General features: G+C 40.3%; 1 protein-coding gene across 1 annotated transcript in view; it reads left to right on the forward strand.

Moving 5' to 3' along the window:
- The first annotated feature begins 386 nt into the window (after window positions 1–386).
- Shcbp1l (SHC binding and spindle associated 1 like) overlaps window positions 387–22,661 on the forward strand; it is a 44,843-nt gene continuing 22,568 nt past the window's right edge. Inside the window, exons 1-6 of the mRNA XM_020169506.2 lie at window positions 387–899; window positions 3,517–3,666; window positions 13,498–13,712; window positions 14,747–14,833; window positions 14,906–15,124; window positions 19,595–19,700. Of these exons, the coding sequence (XP_020025095.1) occupies window positions 507–899; window positions 3,517–3,666; window positions 13,498–13,712; window positions 14,747–14,833; window positions 14,906–15,124; window positions 19,595–19,700 (1,170 nt within the window). The 5' untranslated portion in view covers window positions 387–506. The remainder of the gene's footprint in view (window positions 900–3,516; window positions 3,667–13,497; window positions 13,713–14,746; window positions 14,834–14,905; window positions 15,125–19,594; window positions 19,701–22,661) is intronic.

Below are 22,661 nucleotides of genomic sequence, written 5' to 3' on the forward strand. Positions count from 1 at the left end.
AAGATCAGGTGAGGAAGAAACTCTAGGTTTGTCTAGTGATAACTGGACGGTCCCATTCTCAACGGTCTCCTCGTATAAAAGTAAATCTTTCCGGTGGCGTTTGTGCAGATGCGCTGAGTGGAGGGACAAGTGGCGCGTCTCTCAGGCCCTGGTGACCTGGGAGGTGACTCACAATCACCTGGGACCTGGGAGGATCTAAGAAGCCGCGGGCCTGGGGAGGGCATTGTGCGGCCGGAGGGTTCCAAGGGGCGACGGCCGGGGGGCGAGAGCACGGCCACCGCGCGGCGAGGGCGGCGTCCCCACGCGTCCCCCGCACCTGCCGTGCCCGCCGCGCCTGCGCCCGGCCCCGCCCGCGCCCCACGCTGGGCCCCACGCCCCGCGTCCAGCCCCGGCCGTCGCCCGCGAGCCGCCGCGCTCGTTGCGGGCTCCGAGGGCGCCCCGCGCGCATTAGCCCGGGCGGGGACCTGTGGCCAACGGCTGCAGCCGAGCCTCCGGGTGCCGCGGAGATGGCGTCGGGGTCCAGGCCCGCCGGGCCCGAGGACTCGGGGCGCACCATCAGCCCCGGCAGGCTAGGCGAGAAGGTCCCCGGGGCCGTGGCGGCGGCGACCCTAAAGGGCGCCGCGTCTCCAGTGCGCTCGGTGGTGGCCTCGCCGCGGCCACTGAAGGGGAAGGCGGGCCGGGAGGCGGCCCGGCGGCGGCTGCAGCTCCTGCCCGGGGCTCAGGCCGAGGGCCGGGGCGAGGAGGCCGAGCCGGAGGAAGAGGAGTCCCTGCTGTCCGTGCCCGAGGAGGACGAGGATGAGGCGCAGCCCCTGCCCCCCGTCTGCGTGTCCCCCATGCGGGGCATGTGGCGCGACGAGAAGGTGGCGCTGTACTGCGATCAGTTGCTGCAGAGCTGTAAGGTGCGAATGGAAAAGGAGTCCCCGGCGGTGATGGCGGGGGTTGCGTCCTCTTTTTTGGGTGCCCGGGGTACAAAGCCACAGAGAAAACCCGCGTTTCAAACACTTTCTTTGATTCAACATAGTTTCCATCTTTTCTTTCTCTAGTAGTATTGGGATTTGAACTCAGGGCCTCACGCTTTCTAGGTAGGTGCCCTACCATTTGAGCCACGCCCCCACCTGTTAGATCTTGTCTTAGGTGAGTTAACATTAGGCGATCAAACAGAAAATGGCAAGAGGACAGACAGCCTTACAGTGTCTTGAGAGTCCTTAAAAGACGAGAATACCTGGGGCTCAGCCTTGCTCAGGCACACATCTTAGAATTAACTAGCAACAACAGTTTGTGCCCAGACATAAAGGTAAGATTGCTTAGACTCGGCTTTTACACTGGAATTCTGAAAATGTCCATGCTTTGGTTCCCAGATAGGTATTCGGATGTGGAAGGATGTTTTTTATAGAAAACACTTGTTAACAGGAAACAGAGCAAATCACTGTATGTTTTTAGTCTTTTTTTTTTTTAAGTTGTAACAGAATTTGTGTACAGGTATTTTCACTGCAGTAACATTTATAAAAATTGACCTGGTCAGGCAATGAAGACTCACTGCCTGTATTCCCAGCACAGGGAAGGCTGAGGCAGGAGGATTGAAAGTTCAAGGCCAGCCTGGGTCTCAAATGAAAAAGTAGGGACTAAGGCATGGCTCAAGTGATAGAGCTCTTTCCTAGCAAGTGAGAGGCCCTGAGTTCAATTCCCAGTACCACCAAAAACTTAAAAAGGACTGGGATATAACTCAGTGGTACTGTACTTGCATAGCATGTGCAAGACCCTAGGTTCAATTCCAAGTGCCACAAAAAAGTAAAAATTAGAAAGTACATTTCCAACACCAGGTGCAATAAAGAACTTATAGTGACATCATAAAGTGGAAAACCATGCAGCTGTAACAATCATGTTTCAAAACTATAGATCTTTTATGCTATACTTAAGTAAAAACAGAAAAAAAAAATAGGAGATGAAGTGAAACATGAGTGGGATGAATGGGTGGTTATATGCATGGGGGAAAATACTAAAATGAAACACAGCAAAATGTAAACAATGGTTCTCTTTGGCTGCCAGGATCATGAGTGATTGTTTTTCTTTATATCGCCTGTATTTTTTCAGGTTTGCCATATTTTGTAATTGGAAGAAATTTTACTTATTTATTTTTGTGGTATTGGGGTTTGAACTCAAGGCCTACACCTCGAGCCACTCCACCATCCCTTTTTTGTGATGAGTTTTTTCGAGACAGCGTCTCATGAACTATTTGCCTGGGCTGGCTTTGAACTTTGATCCTCCTGATCTCTGCCTCCTGAGTAGCTAGGATTACAGGCGTAAGCCACAGGTGCCTGGTGAAAATTTTATTTTTAAAACTACCATTACCATAAAACTAGGAGTGTATTGATGATCAATTTATATCAGATATTGAAGACTGGAGAAGGCCTGGCCTGGAAAAGTCAGTGGAAAAACATTTATTTAAATTATTGTGTCAGTAATCAGGCAGGGTCAAATAACTGAGTTTCATAATAGCTTAGATTATTTATCATTCTTTAGGTAGCCGAATCTAAATTAAAGCAAGTTGGGCAAATATCTATTGAATGCTTGATATGAGTATTTGTTTTATAAAATGCAGTACTGTTTTAAATTTCTCTGTACTGAATGTTTTAAATACATCAACTCATCTTTAAGGTTTATAAAAATAATCACTATGTTTTTTTGTTGTTTTGCTTGCTTGTTTTGTTTGAAGACATGGTCTCGCTTATAGCCAAGGCTGTCCCTGAACTCTCAAGTTTTTTTTGTTGTTGTTGTTTTGCTTGCTTGTTTTGTTTTAAGACATGGTCTCGCTTATAGCCCAGGTGTCCCTGAACTCGCAAGTCCTCTGCTTGGATTACATGTACGAGCCACCGTGCCCTGCTGATAATGGCTATGCTTTTAATGTATGTAATTATATTTCTTCTGCTCGGTGGATTAATAAATTACTTGAAGACACAAGTAGTGCATAGATACCTCATCTGTGAATTACTCAATTGTGCAAAACAAATTTCTTAAATTTATTATTTTTCTGGGGAATATAGGGGATTGAACTCAGGGCCTCATGCTTGCTAGGGAGATGCCCTACCACTTGAGCCACTCTGCTAGTCCTTACATTTATTTTTTAATGTTTGTGATATTTTCCATTAAATATAGTTTCAGTTAGAATCTTAAATTTTTCACTATTTAAGGTGATATTGATTCTATTTTAAAATAGAAGTCAATAAGATATTTGTTATAAATGAGTCTTTTTTTTTTTTTGTGGTACTGGGGTTTGAACTCATGGCCTCGTGATTGCTAGGTTGGCACTCTACCACTTGAGCCACTCTACCAGTCCAAAATACCAAAGTATTTTTTTGATAGAGTCTCGTGAACTATCCACCGGGCTGGCATTGAACATCAGTCTTCCTGATCTCTGCCTCCTGTGTTGCTAGGATTATAGGTGTGAACCTCCGGCACGCAGCATAAACTAGTAAATGAAAATGCTAATCCATTTGTATTTTTCCTTTCTTCTATTAGGCAGAAGATGCTGATGAGGCCATGAGTAAGTACCTATCAGAGAAGTTACAGTTGAAAGACAAGTGGCTTGGTGTCTGGAAGACTAACCCTGAGTTATTCTTTGTGAAATATGAAGAGGCTTCTATTCCTTTTGTTGGTATACTAGTTGAGGTAAATAAATTTTACTTCATCTTTGTTCTTAGAATGAAATTATCAGTTTTTTTAAAGATGGAAATATGACTTTACCAACTTGGGTCTTTGATACTTATTTAAGTATCAAATAGACAAAAGTTCACTTCTGTTTTAAGTTTCTACAAAAATGAATCATATAAATAGATAAGGGTGAATATTAACACACAGATACTTGCTATCAAGTATAATTAAATGGAATCCAGAAGCATTGGACAACATTTATTAGCCTAGTTTCAATTGCTCAAATAGTGTAAAAATAACAAAGATGTGTTTCTTGAAAAATTAGTAACTTAAGCTTTAATAAACTTGGGTTGTCATTTTCTTTTTTATCTTCTTGTATATGAATTATGAGTTTAGTTAGTTCAGGTGAGGAAAGAAAAATGGATCAGAAGGCTATTGACAAAATTTGAAATTTTTTCCTTTGGAAAGCATCCTTTTAATATAATAATCAACTTCCAAGCCTTCATCTGAGATTTTGCTGGGTTAGGTATATAGGCTAATGTCATAAGTTTGATTGCCTTACAAGTCAGTTATCCTTATATTAAAAATTAATATTTATAATCACAACCTGCCCCAGATTGAGATTTCAGATCTGTAGTTGTGGTCACAAGAAACATCTTGAAACTCATTATTTTACAGTCTACTTGAAAATGATTCAGAAATATCTGTTCTATGAAAAAGTAAGTTAGTGGTGGTTTTGCAGATAAAGAATAATATATTTTTAGTCAGAGGTTGCAAAAAATGTGAAAGAATCTTGCTATTAGTTAAATTTTCAATAATACACTAGTGTTTCTAGAAGATTTCCTCATCTTCAGAGAGTGAGCAACTTTTGTCTGGATCACTTATAACTTTCCTGGACTTTTTCCACATGGATAAAATAGGAGTTGGATTAGATTGATGACTTTAACAATTTTTAGCAGTGTAAATTTGAGGATGTTTTCTAATAGAGTTTTGTGTGGAAGCTTAACAATACAACAGATTAAAGCAGGACATGTGGTATATGCCTGTCATCCCAGGAATTGGGAGGCAAAGGGAAGAGAGTCTTAAGTTTGAGGCCAGCCTGAGCTCCATAGTAAGTTCGAGGCCAGCAAGACCCTGTCTTGAAAAACAAACAACAAAACAAAAGACGGACTATTTCTGATTGAGAGATGACATCCTAGCAATTACTTAGGAACTCTTTCAGCACCCCATGAGAGCCTCACACTCTCATAAACTTTTCTGTATCTCTAAAGTTCCATGGACACCCAACGAGATTAGATTACCTATAACGTCCATCAAATTTGAAGGTTGTACCTGCAATACATTGATTATTTATTCTGTCTCTGCCTTTCTCAAAAATAACATGCAAGATCACATATATTACTTCATAATATTCTAGGAGTTATTTAATACCTTTTATGTATTTTATTTTCTCATATCGGATCTTGTTACGTAGCCAGGCTGACCTCGAACTCTCCATCTTACTGCCTCAGCCTCCTGAGTGCTGGAATTACAAGTGTGTGCCACCATGCCTGGCTGCTAATATTCTTTAAAGATTAGAAAGACAGGACTAAAAAGGAGAACAGAGAAAAAAGCACAATAACATATTGGCAGATTCTAATTCTCTTTTGTATGTTTGGCAGTGAATCAAGTGGGGCTAGATAGCTCTTTAGGCCTCTTAAGATAGTGCTGCAGCTGGCGGAGTGGCCCAAAATGGTAGAGTGCTCTCCTAGCAAGCATCAAGCCCTGAGTTCAAATACCAGTGCAGGAAAAAAAAAAAGTGCTCTACGATTCAGACTTAGTTGTTTTGTCTGTATCTCCTACTGTCATCTTACTTGAACTGAAGTATCAGCAATGTTATAAAATGCTTCTTTATTCTGAGGTCACAATAGTTGAGTCCTATGGAACCCATTCTGTCACATTCCCTACAAGGTCTATTTATTTTTTCCAGTGCTGGGGATTGAACCCAGGGCCTTGTGGGTGGTAGGTGAGCACTCATCAATGAGATACACCTCCAACTCCAGTTCTCTTCCTATTTTTCTGTTCCTGCTACAACAAATTATCCCAAACTTGGTAGATTAAACAATGTGAATATATTATCTGTAGGACAGAGGTATGACATGGGCCTAACTGGGCTAAAATCCAGGTCTAGGCGGAGCTACATACCTCTCACAGACTCTGGAGGAAGCTGTTTCCTTGGTTTTGCAACCTCTGGAAGCTGCTTGTATTCTGTGGCTTGTGACTGCCATCTCCATCTTCGAAGTCCTTCTGATATCACTTCTCCCTGGTTGTCTTCAGGCTGAAAAGATGCTCCCCTCCTAAAGGAGTCCTGTGTAGAGTGGGCCTCACAGGGCCCCCAGGAAAACCTCTTCACCTCTGTCCTAAGCTCTAGTCATGTCTGCCCTCTTTGCCATGTAGGGTGACATATTCAGAGCTTCCAACGATTAGGGCATGAACACCTTTGGGGACCATTATTCTGCCCACCTTAGATTCATACAACAGCAACAAACTTGAAAACATAATATTTGATTATGTACCCCCAGCACAATAATAATATGATAATAAATAAATAAATAAATAAATAAAACCTATAGCTATAGAAAAAAATAATAACCAGAGCCAAGAGGTCTGGAGGTGTGGCTCAAGCAGTAGAGGACCTGCCTAACAAGCGAAAAACCCTGAGTCCATGCCCCAGTTCTTCCAAAAAAAAAAGCAAATAACAACAAAAATCCCAACTTGTAATGACTTAGAAAAAAAGCAAAAGGTTAGCAGTGGAGTATGGTTGATGTTAGAATTTTGTACAAGCAGTGTATACTAGTCAACATGAGCTAGCTTTGGCATGGGTACCGATCCTCCCATTCCCAATTTTTGCCGTCATGCTTTAGAATTTTGTTTACATTTCTTGCTCTAGAGATGTTTTAATTTGGAGATGGTTAATGGAACTCTTACTGGATTCTGAAAACTGCTTATTTTCCTGGTTCTGCTGTGTCATGGTTCTAGGAAGGGAACTGGCACTGTGGGCTCTCACAGCACATTTTGGGTTGCGGCTGTGTCCGTGATGTTATTTTCACACTCCCAGCTTCAGCAGTAGACTCTTCTGCTTTAAAGCCTCTTCCAGCCAGCTATTTTTGTCTACTATTTTGTCAGAACTTCCTTCCTAAATAAGTTACAAGGCATTTAAATTCATATTTTAAACTATTTGAAGGACTGGAAGCTGATAGAACTACTTGAAAGGTTCAGTGGTAGAGCCCTTGCCTACTGCTGGAGAGGCACAGGTTTCCATACCCAGCAACACAATGCACATGTGCAACACCCCCAAACACACACCAAACACACACACACACCCCAAACACACATACACACACCAAACACACATACACCCCAAACACATACACACACCAAACACACACACACACACCAAACACACACACACACTAAACACACCCCAAACACACATACACGTACCAAACACACACACACCCCAAACACACACACACACACCCCAAACACACATACACACACCAAACACACATACACACCCCAAACACACATACACACACCAAACACACACACACACACCCCAAACACACACATACACCAAACACACACACACACCCCAAACACACATACACACACCAAACACACACACCAAACACACATACACCCCAAACACACACACACATCAAACACACACACACACCAAACACACACACACACTAAACACACCCCAAACACACACCAAACACACACACACCCAAACACACACACACCTCAAACATGCACACACCAAACACACACACCCCAAACACACATACACACCCCAAACACACACACACCAAATACACACCGAACACACACACACACACTAAACACACATACACACACCAAACACACACACTCCCCAAACACACATACACACACCAAACACACATCCTAAAAACACACACACACCAAACACACACACCCCAAACACACATACACACACCAAACACACATCCTAAAAACACACACACACCAAACACACACACCCCAAACACACACACACCAAATACACACACCCCAAACACAGACCAGACTACTTGGAATTCTTCCTCCCAGCTACTTCCTTTTCTCTTTTACTTCATGGTAAAGCATTCCTCCAAAATATATCAAATGTGTCAGCTTTCTTACTTTGCACCCTACTCATTGGTTGTCAGTTCTCTGAGTGTTATCAAAGTTAAAGATGCACATAGTTTATAGAGTGAAGACTTAAGAAAAGCCACAGCAGCTCACATCCTGCTACCCTCTGTTGCCATTTCTTGTATTTCTTAGATGCAGCCAATTTCAACTAGTAATTAATTATAATACTAGTAATTCCTTATCTCCAAGTAACATTTGTTTTGGCGGTGCTGGGGTTTGAACTCAGGGCACTTGCTAGGCAGGCGCTCTATTGCTTGAGCCATACCTCTGGCCCAAGTATCGTGCTTTTTTGGTGTTCCTTGATTTCAGTATCTTAAATTGTACATATAGGCTCCCACTTGAGAAAATCAGGATCTAGTTCTTTTATAGACTCCACTACTACCATTCCCTGTTCTAACCTCACACCCAAATTTTCCATGTGCTCCCCTCCTCCCAAAATATTTACATAGGATTTTTGATTTGATTAGATACAGTTTACCTTATTATGACTATGTAAACACTTCATAGATGAACTTTGCATCATCCTGTGATTGATTCTCATTTCCTAGACATTTAAAGACATTTGTATAGACTTAACAATAACTTTGTTTTTCATTGTCTTTACTTTTCACTGTATTTTCTCACTAGTCTATCCCAGAATCTTCCCCTAATTACATCAGTCTTCTCAATATGGTCAGAAGGATCAGATTTGTCTTCCTAAGTGGTACCCCTTGCATCCTGTGATCTACAGTGTAAATTGGGGATCTCTAGACCTGCTGGATAGCTGTCTTCCTGAGGAAGGGATCTCCCTTCATCATCATCTTGGGAGCTCCTTTCACCATTCTCTTTTGCAAATACATATTCCCCAGATTTTCTGTTGTTAAGATCCGAGTCGGAAGTCTCTCCTACAGGTTCTGCTGTTTAATACTTGGTTCCCATGTGGCGGCACTATTTTGGGAGGTTGTGGAAACATTAGCAGGTGGGGCTTAGTTGTAGGAAGTAGGTCGCTGGGATCATGCCTTTGAAGGTTATACCTGGTCCCCACTCTCTTTCTGGCTTTCCTGTCCACGATGAGGTGAACAGCCTCCTCCTTCACTTGTTCCCACCACCATGATGTTCTGCCTCACCATGGGCCCAGGATTAATGAAGCCAAGGACTATGGACTTGGAAATTTCTGAAACTGTAAGCTAAAATGAGTCTTACCTTCCTTTAGTCTGTTTGTCAGGTATTTTGTCACAGTGATGAAAAATTCTGATACCTATCTTCTTTTTTTTCTTCCTCTTGACTTATAACCTCATTTTGGGCAAGGTTTTTATTCTACTGGCATCATGAGTTAAGGATACAAAGCAGACAAAATTGTTTTTATCTTGTATGCTGAAAATGTTTTTACAATAACTTCCTATCTATTTGATAAATTGGCAACTGACTTAATAGAGCTAAGAAAGTAGAATTCTAAATTGGCAATAGGGAAAGAAAAAAACAAAAACAAAACAAATCCTGATTTACATTGCATAACCCAAAAGGTTCAGGAAGCTGGGTGCCAGTGGCTCACGCCTGTAATCCTAGCTACTCAGGAGGCAGAGATCAGGAGGATCGCAGTTTGAAGTCAGCCTGGGCAAATAATTCATGAGACCCTATCTTGAAAATACCTCACACAAAAAGGGCTAGTGGAGTGGCTCAAGGTGAAGGCCCTGAGTTCAAACCCCAGTACCACAAAACTTAGCAAGTGAGAGGCTCTGGGTTCAAACCCCAGTGCTGCAAAAAAAAAAAAAAGACTGGAAACAGTGTTGAATTCAGAGCTAAGGAAGATCTGCTTGAAAGGCTATTTAAGAAATAAGGACATCCATAAAGAAAGACTACACATATTTTTTCTTTTTCTGGTTTTGGTTTGGTTCAGTTTTTTTCCCCTGGTACTGACATTTGAACTCAGCCTCATGCTTGCTAGGCAGGTACGCTACCATTTGAGCTACGTCCCTGTCCCAGACACGCTTTTCTTATTCCTCCCATTAAATACAACTCCATACCGTGGATTCTATATATAAAATAAACTTAAGAATACTCTGACAGGTGGAAAGATGACAGGTTGACTAGGGACCTTATGACTCAATTAATGACAAAAAGGTAAGTTTCCTGTGCTTTCTTTTTGCTTCCTATGTCCTAGACTGAGTAGTAGAGGAGAAACAACCTGCAAATACTAACAGTTACAGGCAAAAACCAAAAATACAGACAGAGAAAACAATGAATTTAAAGATAGAAAAAATAGAAACTAAAAAAGAAAAAAACAGAAACTACTGGAGAAGGAAAATAAACTGAAACGACTTGAGCCTTCCTGTCTGGCAGTAGCCACCAGGGATTTTAAATGGGCTTGCTGGGCTGGGAGCATGGCTCGAGTAGTAGAGGACCTGCCTATCAAGTTGAAGGCCTTGAGTTCAAACCTCAGTACTGCCAAAAAATAAAATAAGGGTAAAATAAAGGGCCTGCCCATTTCCAGAAAATATTTGTAGCAGGCTCATAAAACATTGAGACTCAATTCCTTTGTCTCAAAAGAAACCATATGTATTGATTGTGTGTAGAGGTTGTTCAACTAGGGTAGTAAATGTCGATTAAACTAAAAAACATTGAACAGACATTAGGGACACGATGTACTATAACAAATGACCTAAGATAGTCATGATTTCGGAGTGCCAGAAGAGAAAGACATGGGAGAGGGAGGCTGAAAAACTAAAAAAATGGCAGCCGAAAGTTTCCCCAATTGGGCAAAACACATAAATCTGTATGTATTTAAGAAATCAAGCTGGGCCCTGGTGGCTCACATCTGTAATCCTGACTACTTGGGAGGCTGAGATAGGAGGATCCAGGGTCAAGGCCAGCCCAGGCAAACAGTTCAAGAGACCGTGTCTAAACATAACCAGAGGGGGGATGGATGGCTCAAGTAGTAGAGCAACTGCCTAACAAGCATGAGGCCCTGAGTTCAAACCCTAGTACTGCCATAAATAAATAAATAAATAAATAAATAAATAAATAAAAATAACCAGAGCGAAGTAGTGTGGAGGTGTGTGTGGCTCAAGCAGTAGAGTGCCTGCTTAGCAGGTGCAAAGCCCTGAGTTCTAACCCCAGTCTTATAAGAAAAAATAAAAAACAAGTTGAGAAGCTTGGCTAAGGGTACCCTGCCAAGAAAAAGGGAATTAAGTGAAAGTTTACTGGTATTGAATATTGGGGTTCTCTACCTTCTACCCCAAATCTGCTAGAACACAGGTAGTTAAGGCCTATTGTCTAGGTGTGAGATTCGTGGAAGGTTTTTGTATGATCAAATGAAAAGAAAATACTTGAAGATACTGATTATGGAGTTCTCACAGGAGAGCCTGGGCAGACATCCTACAGGGAAGCCTAGAGTGGATCTGCTTTTCCCATATACACACACCTTCTAATCACCTTGTTAGTGTTCCACTCTTAAATATGAACAGACATATTTGGGCTGTGAAATATTTGAGGAAACTTTTATGTTGGTAAAACCCAATATAAAAGTAGATGTTTGGAAGAAATATAGGTAGGGAAATGAAAAAATATACATTTAAAAATTTACTAATAGTCTCAAAAAGGGGGGGTCGTGCTGGTGGAGTGACTTCAGAGGCCTGCCTAGCAAGTGTGAGGCCCTGAGTTCAAATCCCAGTATGGTCAAAAAAAGTAAGATAATGAAAGCATCCACAAGAACTGGAGCTGGTCATGGTGGTGCAGGTCTATAATCTCAGCACCGGAGAGGTAGAAGCAGGAAAATCACAAGTTGGAAGACAGCCTGGGCTACATAGTGAGAACCTGTTTCAAAAGAACAAAACAAGGTGCCTAGTGGTAGAGCACCTGCCTAACCATGTGCAAGGCCCTGGGTTTAATCCCCAGCCTTGAAAAACCAAAAAGCAAAAACCAAACAAACGAAACCCACTATGAGTTGGAAACTATATGATTGAGAATGCTTCCAGAAAGAAAGAGAACTTCTGGAAATCTAGTCTAGCTAGTCTGCAGCTAGCTGGACACTGGTGGCTCACACCTGTATTCCCAGCTATTTGGGTGACTGAGAATGGGAGGATCGTTACGAGACCCCATCTTCAAAATAGGCAGAGCAAAATGGACTGAAGCACTAGAGCACTTGCTTTGCAAGTACTTACTTTATAATTGTGAAGCCTTGAGTTCAAGCCCCAATCTCACCAAAATAAAAATAAAAATATGATAGACTAATCCATAAGATTAGAAACACTGAGATGTAAAGTTGAGTAAACTCCCATACAATAGAGCTAAAAGACTAAGAAATGGAGAGGGAAAAAAAAGGGAAACCAAGTTAAATAAATGTTCCAGAGTTGGAAGGAGGAAGGGAGGGGAGTGAGGAGAGAGAGAGAGAGAGAGAGAGAGAGAGAGAGAGAGAAGGGGGGGAGGAGGAGTTTATCAGTCAGGGTTCATCAGAGAGAGAGAGAGGGAGAAAGGGAGATTGGAGGGGTGTGTTAGGGTTCTTCAGAGGAACAGAACTAAGAGATGAAAATACTCATTACCCTGATTTCTTGATTTGATTATTACACATTTGTACACCTTACCCCATAAAGATGTACAAATAATATGAGTGACAAAGATAAAACAAAAAATAAATAAGGAATTCCATTTTTTCACAGTATAGCTACTTAATTGATTGTAAGTTGGATGCACGTACAGTACTGAATTAAAATCAAAACTAAAAATTAAAGTATAAGGCTCAATATCAAATTTTATAACTACTTTTTTGGAATATTTTTTTCCTGTCACAGATACGGATTGTACACCATTATCTTCAAATATCCACTTTTACGTTTTCTGCCCCACAACTGCTTTGAAGAATATAATTACATTAAATTGATTATACAATGTGTATCTCCAAGTTTGGGTAATGATTTGAAGTTGCTTCCTACATTTAAATCACCATTATCACATACATTGCTGGTGTGACACTCACTAAATACAGTTATCTATTTTATTTCACCACAATATAGTGACATCTCCAGCACAGAGTTCCAGGTGCTAGAGGCATCTTTATATCGTGTTGAAATACGATGAATTAATACACTGCAGCATATTGTTTGTGAAGCTACATTTATTTAACCTAGGGACTTCGTTTTTGTTTGTGGTGCTGGGATTTGAACTCAAGGCCTCATGCTTGCTAGGCAGGTGCTCTACCACTTGAGTCACTCCACAGCCACCTAAGGACTTTTTATGCCTTTTTTTTTTGTATTTCAATGGCCTTTCTTTTACAAGTGATGTAATATAGACAATATCATGAAACTTAAGCAAAAAAATTAATATTTTTGTGGGGGGAAGAGTGGATAAAGGAGAATGATAGAGGGGATGAATTTAACTATGATACATTGTAAGAACTTTTATAAATGTTACAATGTACCCTCAGTACAACTATAATATGATAATTTTTTTTAATTAAAAAAAAATAAAGAAACCTCCTTCTACCCACAAAAAGAACTAATGTTTTTAAAGAAGTAGAATTTGAGAGACTGTTGATATTTAATGTGTATCCACAATTCTATATACTGACTGTTAGGAAACTTATAGAAGATTTTAAAGCTTATATATGAGAAAGAAATGCTGCAGTTCACATGCATTCATGTGAACATTACAAAATCACTGATCTCATGTTTGTCATAGGTGACTTGTAGACCACCCCAGAACCCATCATCTTGCTTCAAAGTCACTGTTTCTGTGGCTGAGCCCTTTTCTTCTAACATTGCAAACATCCCAAGGAGTTTGGTGAATGAGATTTTGGAGGAACTGGAGCACAGTGTACCTCTCCTGGAAGTGTACCCTGTGGAAGGACAAGATGCAGCCATAGGGGACATTGCTCTGGCCTTGGAAGTTGTAAGGTAATCAGGCTTTCTTCTCAAAGTTGAAATTACCATATCCAACAGTTCATTTAATGTATAAGCACTTCATAAATATTTATTGATTTGTTACTGCTAGATTTTAAAAATTTCTTTTTTTGGTGGTGGTGCTGAGGTTTGATCTCAGGGCTTTTCATACTTGCTAGGCAGATGCTCTACCTCTTGAACCACTCTGCCAGCCCTTTTTTGTATTGGGTATTTTTGTATAGGCTCTCATGAAGTATTTGCCTGGGCTGGCTTTAAACTGCAGTCTTCCTTATCTTTGCCCAGGACTGGCAGATCATCTAATATTTAAATTTGTACTTGGGCTGGAAGTGGGACTCAAGTAGTAGAGTGCCTGCCTACCAAGCACAAAGACCTCAATTCAAATGTCAGTACCACCAAAAAGAAAATTTAAAGTTTTACTTCATTATTAGTTCACTTGTAGGCTATTTAAAAATATTTTTCTTGAGCCTGTGGCTCACGCCTGTAATCCTAGCTACTCAGGAAATCAGGAGAATTGCAATTAGAAGCCAGCCTGGGCAAACAGTTCACTAGACCCTATCTGCAAAAAACTCATCACAAAAAAGGGCTGGCAGAGTGACTCAAGATGTAGGCCCTGAGTTCAAACCACAGTACTACAAAAGAAAAAAAAGTTAAGAATTAAGATTCAAGGAGGCTTTACTCCCATTTCCTCCATGGGGAACAGGAAATGTTTCTCTCTCTTTTTCTCTTCTCCCCCTTACCTATACTTTGTCTTGTTATATTAAAATAAATCCTTCCTAAACCTTGAAAAAAAAAAAAGAATTAAGATACAAGCCAGTTGTGGTGATGCACATCTGTAATCCCAGCTTTTGGGAGGCTGAGGCAGGAAGCAGGAGGATCTCGAGTTCAAGGCCAGCCTCGGCTAAACAGGGAGATCCTGTCTCAAAAAAGAATGAAGGTTCATGTGGAGAATTTTGACATCAGAATTTTTTAAAATTCTAAACTTGGTAGTGGCTGTTTTTGATCATTTTTCCTAATTCGGTTTTTTGTAGGTTTTTTTATGATTTTCTTTGGAGAGATTGGGATGATGAGGAGAGCTGTGACAATTATACTGCCCTGATTGAAGAAAGAATTAATTTGTAAGTATAGTTTAGAAAATCATTGAGCACAGTGTAAAGAGAGACAGTAAAGAGAGCAGTAATTCTTTTCAGGTGGTGTGATATGCAGGACGGGACCATACCTGGTCCTATCGCACAGCGTTTTAAGAAAACGTTGGAAAAATACAAAAGCAAGCGGGTTGATCTCGTTGAGTATCAGAGCAACATCAAGGAGGACCCGTCTGCTGCGGAGGCTGTGGAATGCTGGAAGAAATACTATGAGATAGTGATGCTTTGTGGACTGCTGAAAACGTGGGAAGATTTGCGCCTCAGGTACCGAGCTGCTCTATTTCAAATGGTAGCGAAAGATTACGTGGCTGTTCTTTTAGGGTAGCACTTGTCACACTGGCACGAATAAAATACGTGGTAAAGTTGGATGTCTCAGGAGTTCAGCACAAGGTACAACTTGTGTTGGAAAATTACGTTAGCCAAATTCACTGAAATCATTTTTTTTTCTTTTTTTATTTTTACTGAAATCATTTTTGACAAAAAAAAAAATTCTCATCAAATCAGCCCTCTCCTTATCTTTCATCTCTACCTTTTTTATTCTGGCTAACGCATAAGAAAAAGAAAGAGGTGGATGTCTTCTACACATATGCGAAGTGAGAGAGAATGATTAATTTGGCTGCCTCATAATTTCAACTTTTCTAACACAACTTGTTTCTGATTTTGTTGTTGTTGTTGTTGTTGTTTTGGCTTGAACTCCACCACTTGAGCTACTCTGCCAACCTGCTTTTGTGGTTGGTATTTTCTTTTTTGTTTTGGTTGGGTATTTTCTAGCTGCTAGTTGCCTGGGCTGGCTTCAATCCTTGATCCTCGTGATCTCTGCCTCCTGAGTAGGTAGAATTATAAGCATGAGCCACTGGTGCCCGGCTCCTATTGTAAACAAAGCAATGTAGACTTAATCAGCACCATTCCTCAGAATACTTAAAATGTATTAAAACCTTCTTACACTACTCTGCAGTGAAGGAAGTATGTATTTCTGCCCTTTATGTTTTACATATGGAGAAATGGAATTCTTGCTCGTGGCCCCAGAATTGCTGGAAAGTCTCTAATGGAGCCAAAGGACTTTGCCTACTCCATAGCAAATTGTATAAACCTTCTTTGTGTTCCATCTTTCTCCATGTGTTGGTCTTTACAATTCAGAGCCACTTTTTACTTGCCTAGTGATTAGTTGTTAGCCTAAATCTTTTGTTTTTGTATTTTTCTCCAAAATTTGACCTTTTTGTAATCACTAAGAATCCCATTCTTGTGCCTATTTTTGACATTTCATTGACACTTGGATTCCTGTGGTAGACTGGAATTACCTTGGGAAACTGATATAAATAAGATTGTTATATCCACTGATCTAGAAATCTATAAATTTAGCACAAGTTGAATTTGAATACAAGTTATCATCACTTGATTTTAGATGGCATGGGTAAGAGTCCTCTTTTCTTAAAAGTTACAGTCACAGATAGTCTAGTTCCATGAATAGTGGAATAAGTGATTTATCATACCCTGCCACCAGATAGCAATTATGAAATCTGGATAAAATACACTAAAATCATCAGACTCTTTGAAGGAACTGTAAAGTGACCAAGGCAACAATGAAAAAAGTTTATCCTTGAAATTGGTTTATCCTTTGAATGGGTAAGAAATGAGAATCCATGGCTTTCCGATCTGAGTGTGGTATCAAATCCTCTTAGCTCTGGTAGCAAGAGATAGTATTTATTTATTTATTTATTTGCAGTACTGGGGCTTGAACTCAGGGCCTTCACTTTGAGCCACTCTGCCAGCCCTTTTTTGTGATGGGTATTTTCCAGATAGGGTCTCTCGAACTATTTGCCCGGGCTGACTTCAAACTCCAGTTCTCCTGATCTCTGCCTCCTGAGTAGCTAGGATTAGAGGTATGAGCCACCTGCCCTCGTCAAAAGATAGTCTTATTGTATCAAAGTGACAAAGAATGGAGTTTAGGGTCGGTTGAGTGGCTGTAAGTTTAGGGACGGTAATCTGAAAGCAAGAGAGCTGCAAAAGTGGGTTAGGTCCAAAATGTGAGCAGAAGCTTACCTAGATCCTTGGCTGGCACTGGGAAGTGGGGAAGAGGAGACGGAATCAGGGAACCATGCTTACCAAGGAGGAACTGGAAGCTGAGAGAATTGAACTGAGATGTCAGCTGCTGTACCTCAAGGGAAAGTCCACAGTTTGAGCTAGGCAAGCAGCCTTCAGAAGAGAACATGAGATATTTTGACAACCTTTCATGACAAAAACTTTCAAAAACTTGAAATGGAAGGTATTTTCATCAACTTCCTTCAGATTACTTTCAAAAAACCCAGTCAACCTCAAACTCTGTTTCCCCCTGCAGTCCAGGAACAAGGATGTCCACTCCTGCCACTTCTTTTCAAATTGTACTAGCGGTTCTAGCCACATCAATTATGCAAGAAAACAAAATAGAATGCCTCCAGCTTGGAACAGAGGAGGTTAAATGATCTCTGTTTATAGATGACACAATGTCATCTGTAGTATAAAGGAAATCCTATAATGAAATTATTATTCCACAATATAAAGAAAAAATTTTTGATATGCACAATAACATAGATGAATCTCGAAAACAAGCTAAGTGAAAAAATACTATACTTTAAAATTCCATTTAGCTGGATGCCAGTGGCTCACCCTTGTAGTCCCACCTCCTTGGGAGGCTGAGATCTGGAGGATCAAGTTTCAAGGCCAGCCCAGGAAAATCATTCACGTGACCCCATTCTCAAAAAAAAAAAAAAAGGGCAAACTGGACTGAAGCAAAATGGTGCTCATGCAGTAGAGCACCTGTTTGCAAGCATGAAGTCCTGGGTTCAAACACTAGTCTTACCCAAAAAAAAACCAAAAAAAATTCTATTTAAAAATTCCAAGAAAGGTATAGAGCAAGGGAAATTCTGGTTCACTGCTGGTGGGAATGCAAAATGGTATATAATCACTTTGAAACTGTTAAGTTTCTTACAAAATGAGGGGGTTTTTTGGTGTTGAGGACCAAACCAAGGCCTCACACTTGCTAGGCAAGTGTTCTGCCACTGAGCTAGAGCCCCAACACCCAAAAGCAAACAATTCAGCAATCATGTTCCTTGGTATTTACTCACACGAGTTAAAATTAATGTCTACACAAAAACCTACATGAGAACTTTAATGGCAACAGCCTTATTCATAATTAACCCAAACCTGGAAGCAACCAAGATGTCCTTCAGTGGGTGAATGAAACTAAACCAGACACTTGAGTAGTTATTATTCAGCATGAGAAAGAAGAGACTGTCGAGCTATGAAAAGACGTGGAAGAAACTTAAATGCATATTGCTAAGTGGAAGAAGCCAGTCTGAAAAGGCTCCATACTATATGAGTCCAAGACTGTGACATTCTGGAAGAGGCAAGTCTATGAAGGTTGTCACAAGCTCAGGGTTGCTGGGGGCTCAGTGGGGAGGGAGGGATGATTAGAAACATATACAGAGTTTTTACAATAGTGACATACTCTGTGTGACACTACAATGGTAATGATGGCTATATGTCAGTATACATTTGTCTGAACCCCAGGAATGAACGATACCAAGAGAAACCCTAATGTAAATCATGGATCTGGGGTGATAGTGATGTTTCAGTTCATTAATTATAACACGTGCTCCACTCTAGTGCTGGATGTTGATAGTGGAGAGGTTGGATTTGTGGGGATGAGGGGGTATGTGTGTGTAGGAACTATGTACCTTTTATTCAGTTTTTCTGTGAATCTTAAACTGCTCTAAAAAGATAGTCATTTAAATAATTCTAAGAATGAAGCCAGGCACCAGTGGCTCAAACCTGTAACTCTAGCTACTCAGGAGGCAGAAATCAGGAGGATCGTGGGTCAAAGCCAATCTCAGGCGAATAGTTCAAGACCCTATCTCAAAAAAACCCATGACAAAACAAAAAAGGGGTTGGTGGAATGGCTCAAGCAGTGAGAGTGCCTGCCTAGCAAACATGAGGCTGAGTTCAAACCCCAGTACTGCCAGAAGATCTAAGAACGTGTAAATGATGGAATGTGTAAATGTGTGATGACAGAAAGCAGGTCAGTGTTTACCTGGAGTGGGACTGGAGGACTGGCTGCAGAGGTGAATGAGGGAATTTATCAGTGTGATGTTACAATTGAGTTAAACCCCATGGAAACAGTTCACTTAAAATGAGTATCCTGTATGTAAATTATACTGCAATATAATTTTTTTAAAAGCAGATAGTATACTTTTGATTATGAAATGAGGATAGCGTGACAAGCCATTGTGATTTCTTAGATGTTTGGGATGCTTTACCTTGGAACAGATAGTTTGGTATATGGTGAAAAAATATATGACAGGTTCTCCATGTCTCAAGATCAAAACCACTGGCTGAACTAGGAATAATGCTGAATGGCTTGAGTTTGAAATGTTTAATGTAACTGTTCCTTTGGAAAAAGAAATTCAAATTTTGATTACTTGTACCATAAGTTGTTAAAAGCAATTTAAATAATTGTTATAAGCTCAAAAATCCTGGTAGTAAAACTGTATCCCTTCAGCATGCAGCACTGATCAAAGTGCTGCAGAGAACCCAAAATTTCTTAATATTATATTGCTCTCAAGTTGCTCACTGCTCTCAGAGAGCTTGGTTAACAAAGCTGTTTCTCGAAGTTGCTTCGTACCAAATTTTTATTTACTAAGTAAAGCTAGATCGAGTCTTTTTCCATGTTAATTTAATGACAAATATTTTCAACTATAGAGTTCATGGACCATTCTTTCCAAGGATTCTGAGACGTAGGAAAGGAAAAAGAGATTTTGGAAAGACTATAACACATATTGTAGCAAAAGTGATGACTACTGAAATGGTAAGGAATACACTTTATCGTCATTGATGATTTAATCTTTAGCTTATGTAATCAGAAAAGAAGTTCCCTGAAGGCAGAGTCCCTGATTCTTTTTGTCTGACCCAGTAATGCCTTGTTTCTCCCATTATATCCAGCTCACATTTGCATATAAGCACTAAATAAATGTTGACAAGTATTTACTGAGTCGTAGTCTTGTCAGATACTATACTCGTTGAGGAGGAGACATAAATGTGAGAAAGACTGTATTTAGAAGGAAAATACAATTGTTGAACCAGACCCACAGGCTTTATTCTTCATACATCTGACAGGATTTCAAGATGGAGATACAATCACTAGGCAATTATAATTACAACACATAATGACAAATGCTATAGCACTCTCACTGTGTCACCCAGGCTCCCATGTAGCTGAGATAACAGGTGTGCACCACCATACCTGACTTGAACATAGGCTTTCAAAGCATGAAAATCTGGGTTTGATTCACCCAGAATCAAATAGTTGTATGTTTTCCCTTATTTCCTAGTCTGTAAAAGGAAGTAGTGAAATCTATCCCATAGTGTTAGGCTTAAGTGAAATAATTTATATAAATCTTTTAACAAAAATGCCTGGCACATAAATAAATCTCAATTGCTATTATTATCATTTTGCTATTCATATTCCAATAATGTAGCCATCATTGTCATCAGATTTTCTTTGGAGTGCTTCAAAAATGATGTTTGAAAACACACCACGTATGAAGAAGAATTTCATCAGTTCCCTTCCATCTGATTCTAGTGCCACCTGCCTACTCAAAGATCTCGTGTTCTTGCTTATTCCTTCTTTTTCTTTTACCCACCTAAAATAAATTAAGGTGACATTTACATAATAAAACAAATAACCATTTTAATACAAACAATGCAGTGGCCATAATGAACAGTACATTCACTATGCTACACACCTACATCGAGCTACCAAACTTTTTTTTTATTCATATGTGCATATAATGTTTGAGTCATTTCTCCCCCCTTCCCTCTGCCCCCTCCCTTAACCACTCCACCCCCTTCCTCTCCCCCCAACCCCTTCACTTCCAGGCAGAAACTATTTTGCCCTTATGTCTAATTTTGTTGAAGAGAGAGTATAAGCAATAATAGGAAGGACCAAGGGTTTGCTAGTTAAGAACAGCTATACAGGGAGTTGACGAGCATTAATTTCCTGTGCGTGTGTGTTACCTTCTAGGTTAATTCTTCTCGAACTAACCTTTTCTCTAGGTCCTGGTCCCCTTCTCCTATTGGCCTCTGTCACTTTAAAGTATCTGCATTAGTTTCTCTGTGTTGAGGGCAACAAATGCTATCTAGTTTTTTGGGTGTCTTACCTATCCTCACCCCTCCCTTGTGTGCTCTCGCTTTTATCATGTGATCAAAGTCCAAGCCCTTGATCTAATGTCCACATATGAGGGAGAACATACGATTTTTGGTCTTTTGGGCCAGGCTAACCTCACTCAGAATGATGTTCTCCAATTCCATCCATTTACCAGTGAATGATAACATTTTGTTCTTCTTCATGGCTGCATAAAATTCCATTGTGTATAAATACCACATTTTCTTAATCCATTCGTCAGTGGTGGGGCATCTTGGCTGTTTCCATAACTTGGCTATTGTGAATAATGCCACAATAAACATGGGTGTGCAGGTGCCTCTGGAGTAACCTGTGTCACAGTCTTTTGGGTATATCCTCAAGAGTGGTGATCTACCAAACGTTTTTATTACCCCAAAATAAAACTCTGTACCCTTCACCCTTTCTTCCAGACAGCCACTAATCTGTCTCTCTATAGATTTAAATATTCTGGATATTCCATATAGATGGACTCATACAAGATCGTTTATATCTACCATGTTGTCAAGGTTCATCTAACAGCTGAGTCACATATGTAAATCACAGTTTGTTTATTCTCTCATCAGTGGATGGATATTTGAGCTGTTTCTGCTTTCTGTTCACTTGTTTATTTTGCAACACTGGGGCTCAAACCCAAGGCTTTGTGCATGCTAAGCAAGCACTCTCCCGCTGAGCTACGCCCTACCCCATGTTTCTACTTTTTTTTACTACCTTTAGAAACTGCAAGAGCACTGATGAGAGCATTCACGCACTTAGAAATGTTTGCCCTCTACTGCGTTACGATTATTTTTAATACACACCTAAGGGTATAACACTGGGTCACACGGTAATTCTGTTTAAATTGATGAGGAACCACTAAACTGTTTACCAGAGCAGTCAAACCATTTTATACGTCAGGTACAGTTGGAGCTCCAGTTTCTCCAGTCCTCATAAGTTCATAACCACACTGCTTATGAACTGTTTTCTATTACAGTCATCTTTGCAGGTATGAAGTGGCATCTGTCTTGCTGTTTTGATTTTCATTTTCATAACAATGATTTTTTTCATATGCCTGTTGGCCATTCGAATATCTTCTTTGGAGAAATGACTTTTCAAAGCATACGGCTTTTTTTCTTTCTGGCGGTACTGGGGTTTGAACTCAGGACCTCATGCTTGCTAGGCAGGCATTCAACCGCTTGACCCACTCCAACAGCCCTGTTTTGTGTTGGGTATTTTCAAGATAGAGCTATTTGCCTGAGCTGGCTTGAAACTGTAATCCTCCTGATCTCTGCCTCCTGTGTAGCTAGGATTATAGGCATGAGCCACCAGCACCCAGTTCATATGCCCACTTTTAATTAGGTTGTCTCTTTCTTGTTGATTATAAGAGTTTTTTTATGTTGTGGATATAGACTCAACTGTATGCTGTGCAAATATTTCCTCCCATTCAATAGGCAGTCTTTTTACCTTCTTTCTTTGTCCTTTCATGAACAAAAGATTTCAAAGTCCAACTTACCTACTTTTTCTTTGTTACTCATGTTTTTGGTATCATACCTAAGAATCCACTGCCAGATCCAAGGTCATGAAGATTTACTCTCTTGTTTTCTTCTAGTG

Source organism: Castor canadensis, chromosome 11 (genome assembly GCF_047511655.1).
Source record: "Castor canadensis chromosome 11, mCasCan1.hap1v2, whole genome shotgun sequence".
Classification (NCBI taxonomy): domain Eukaryota; kingdom Metazoa; phylum Chordata; class Mammalia; order Rodentia; family Castoridae; genus Castor; species Castor canadensis.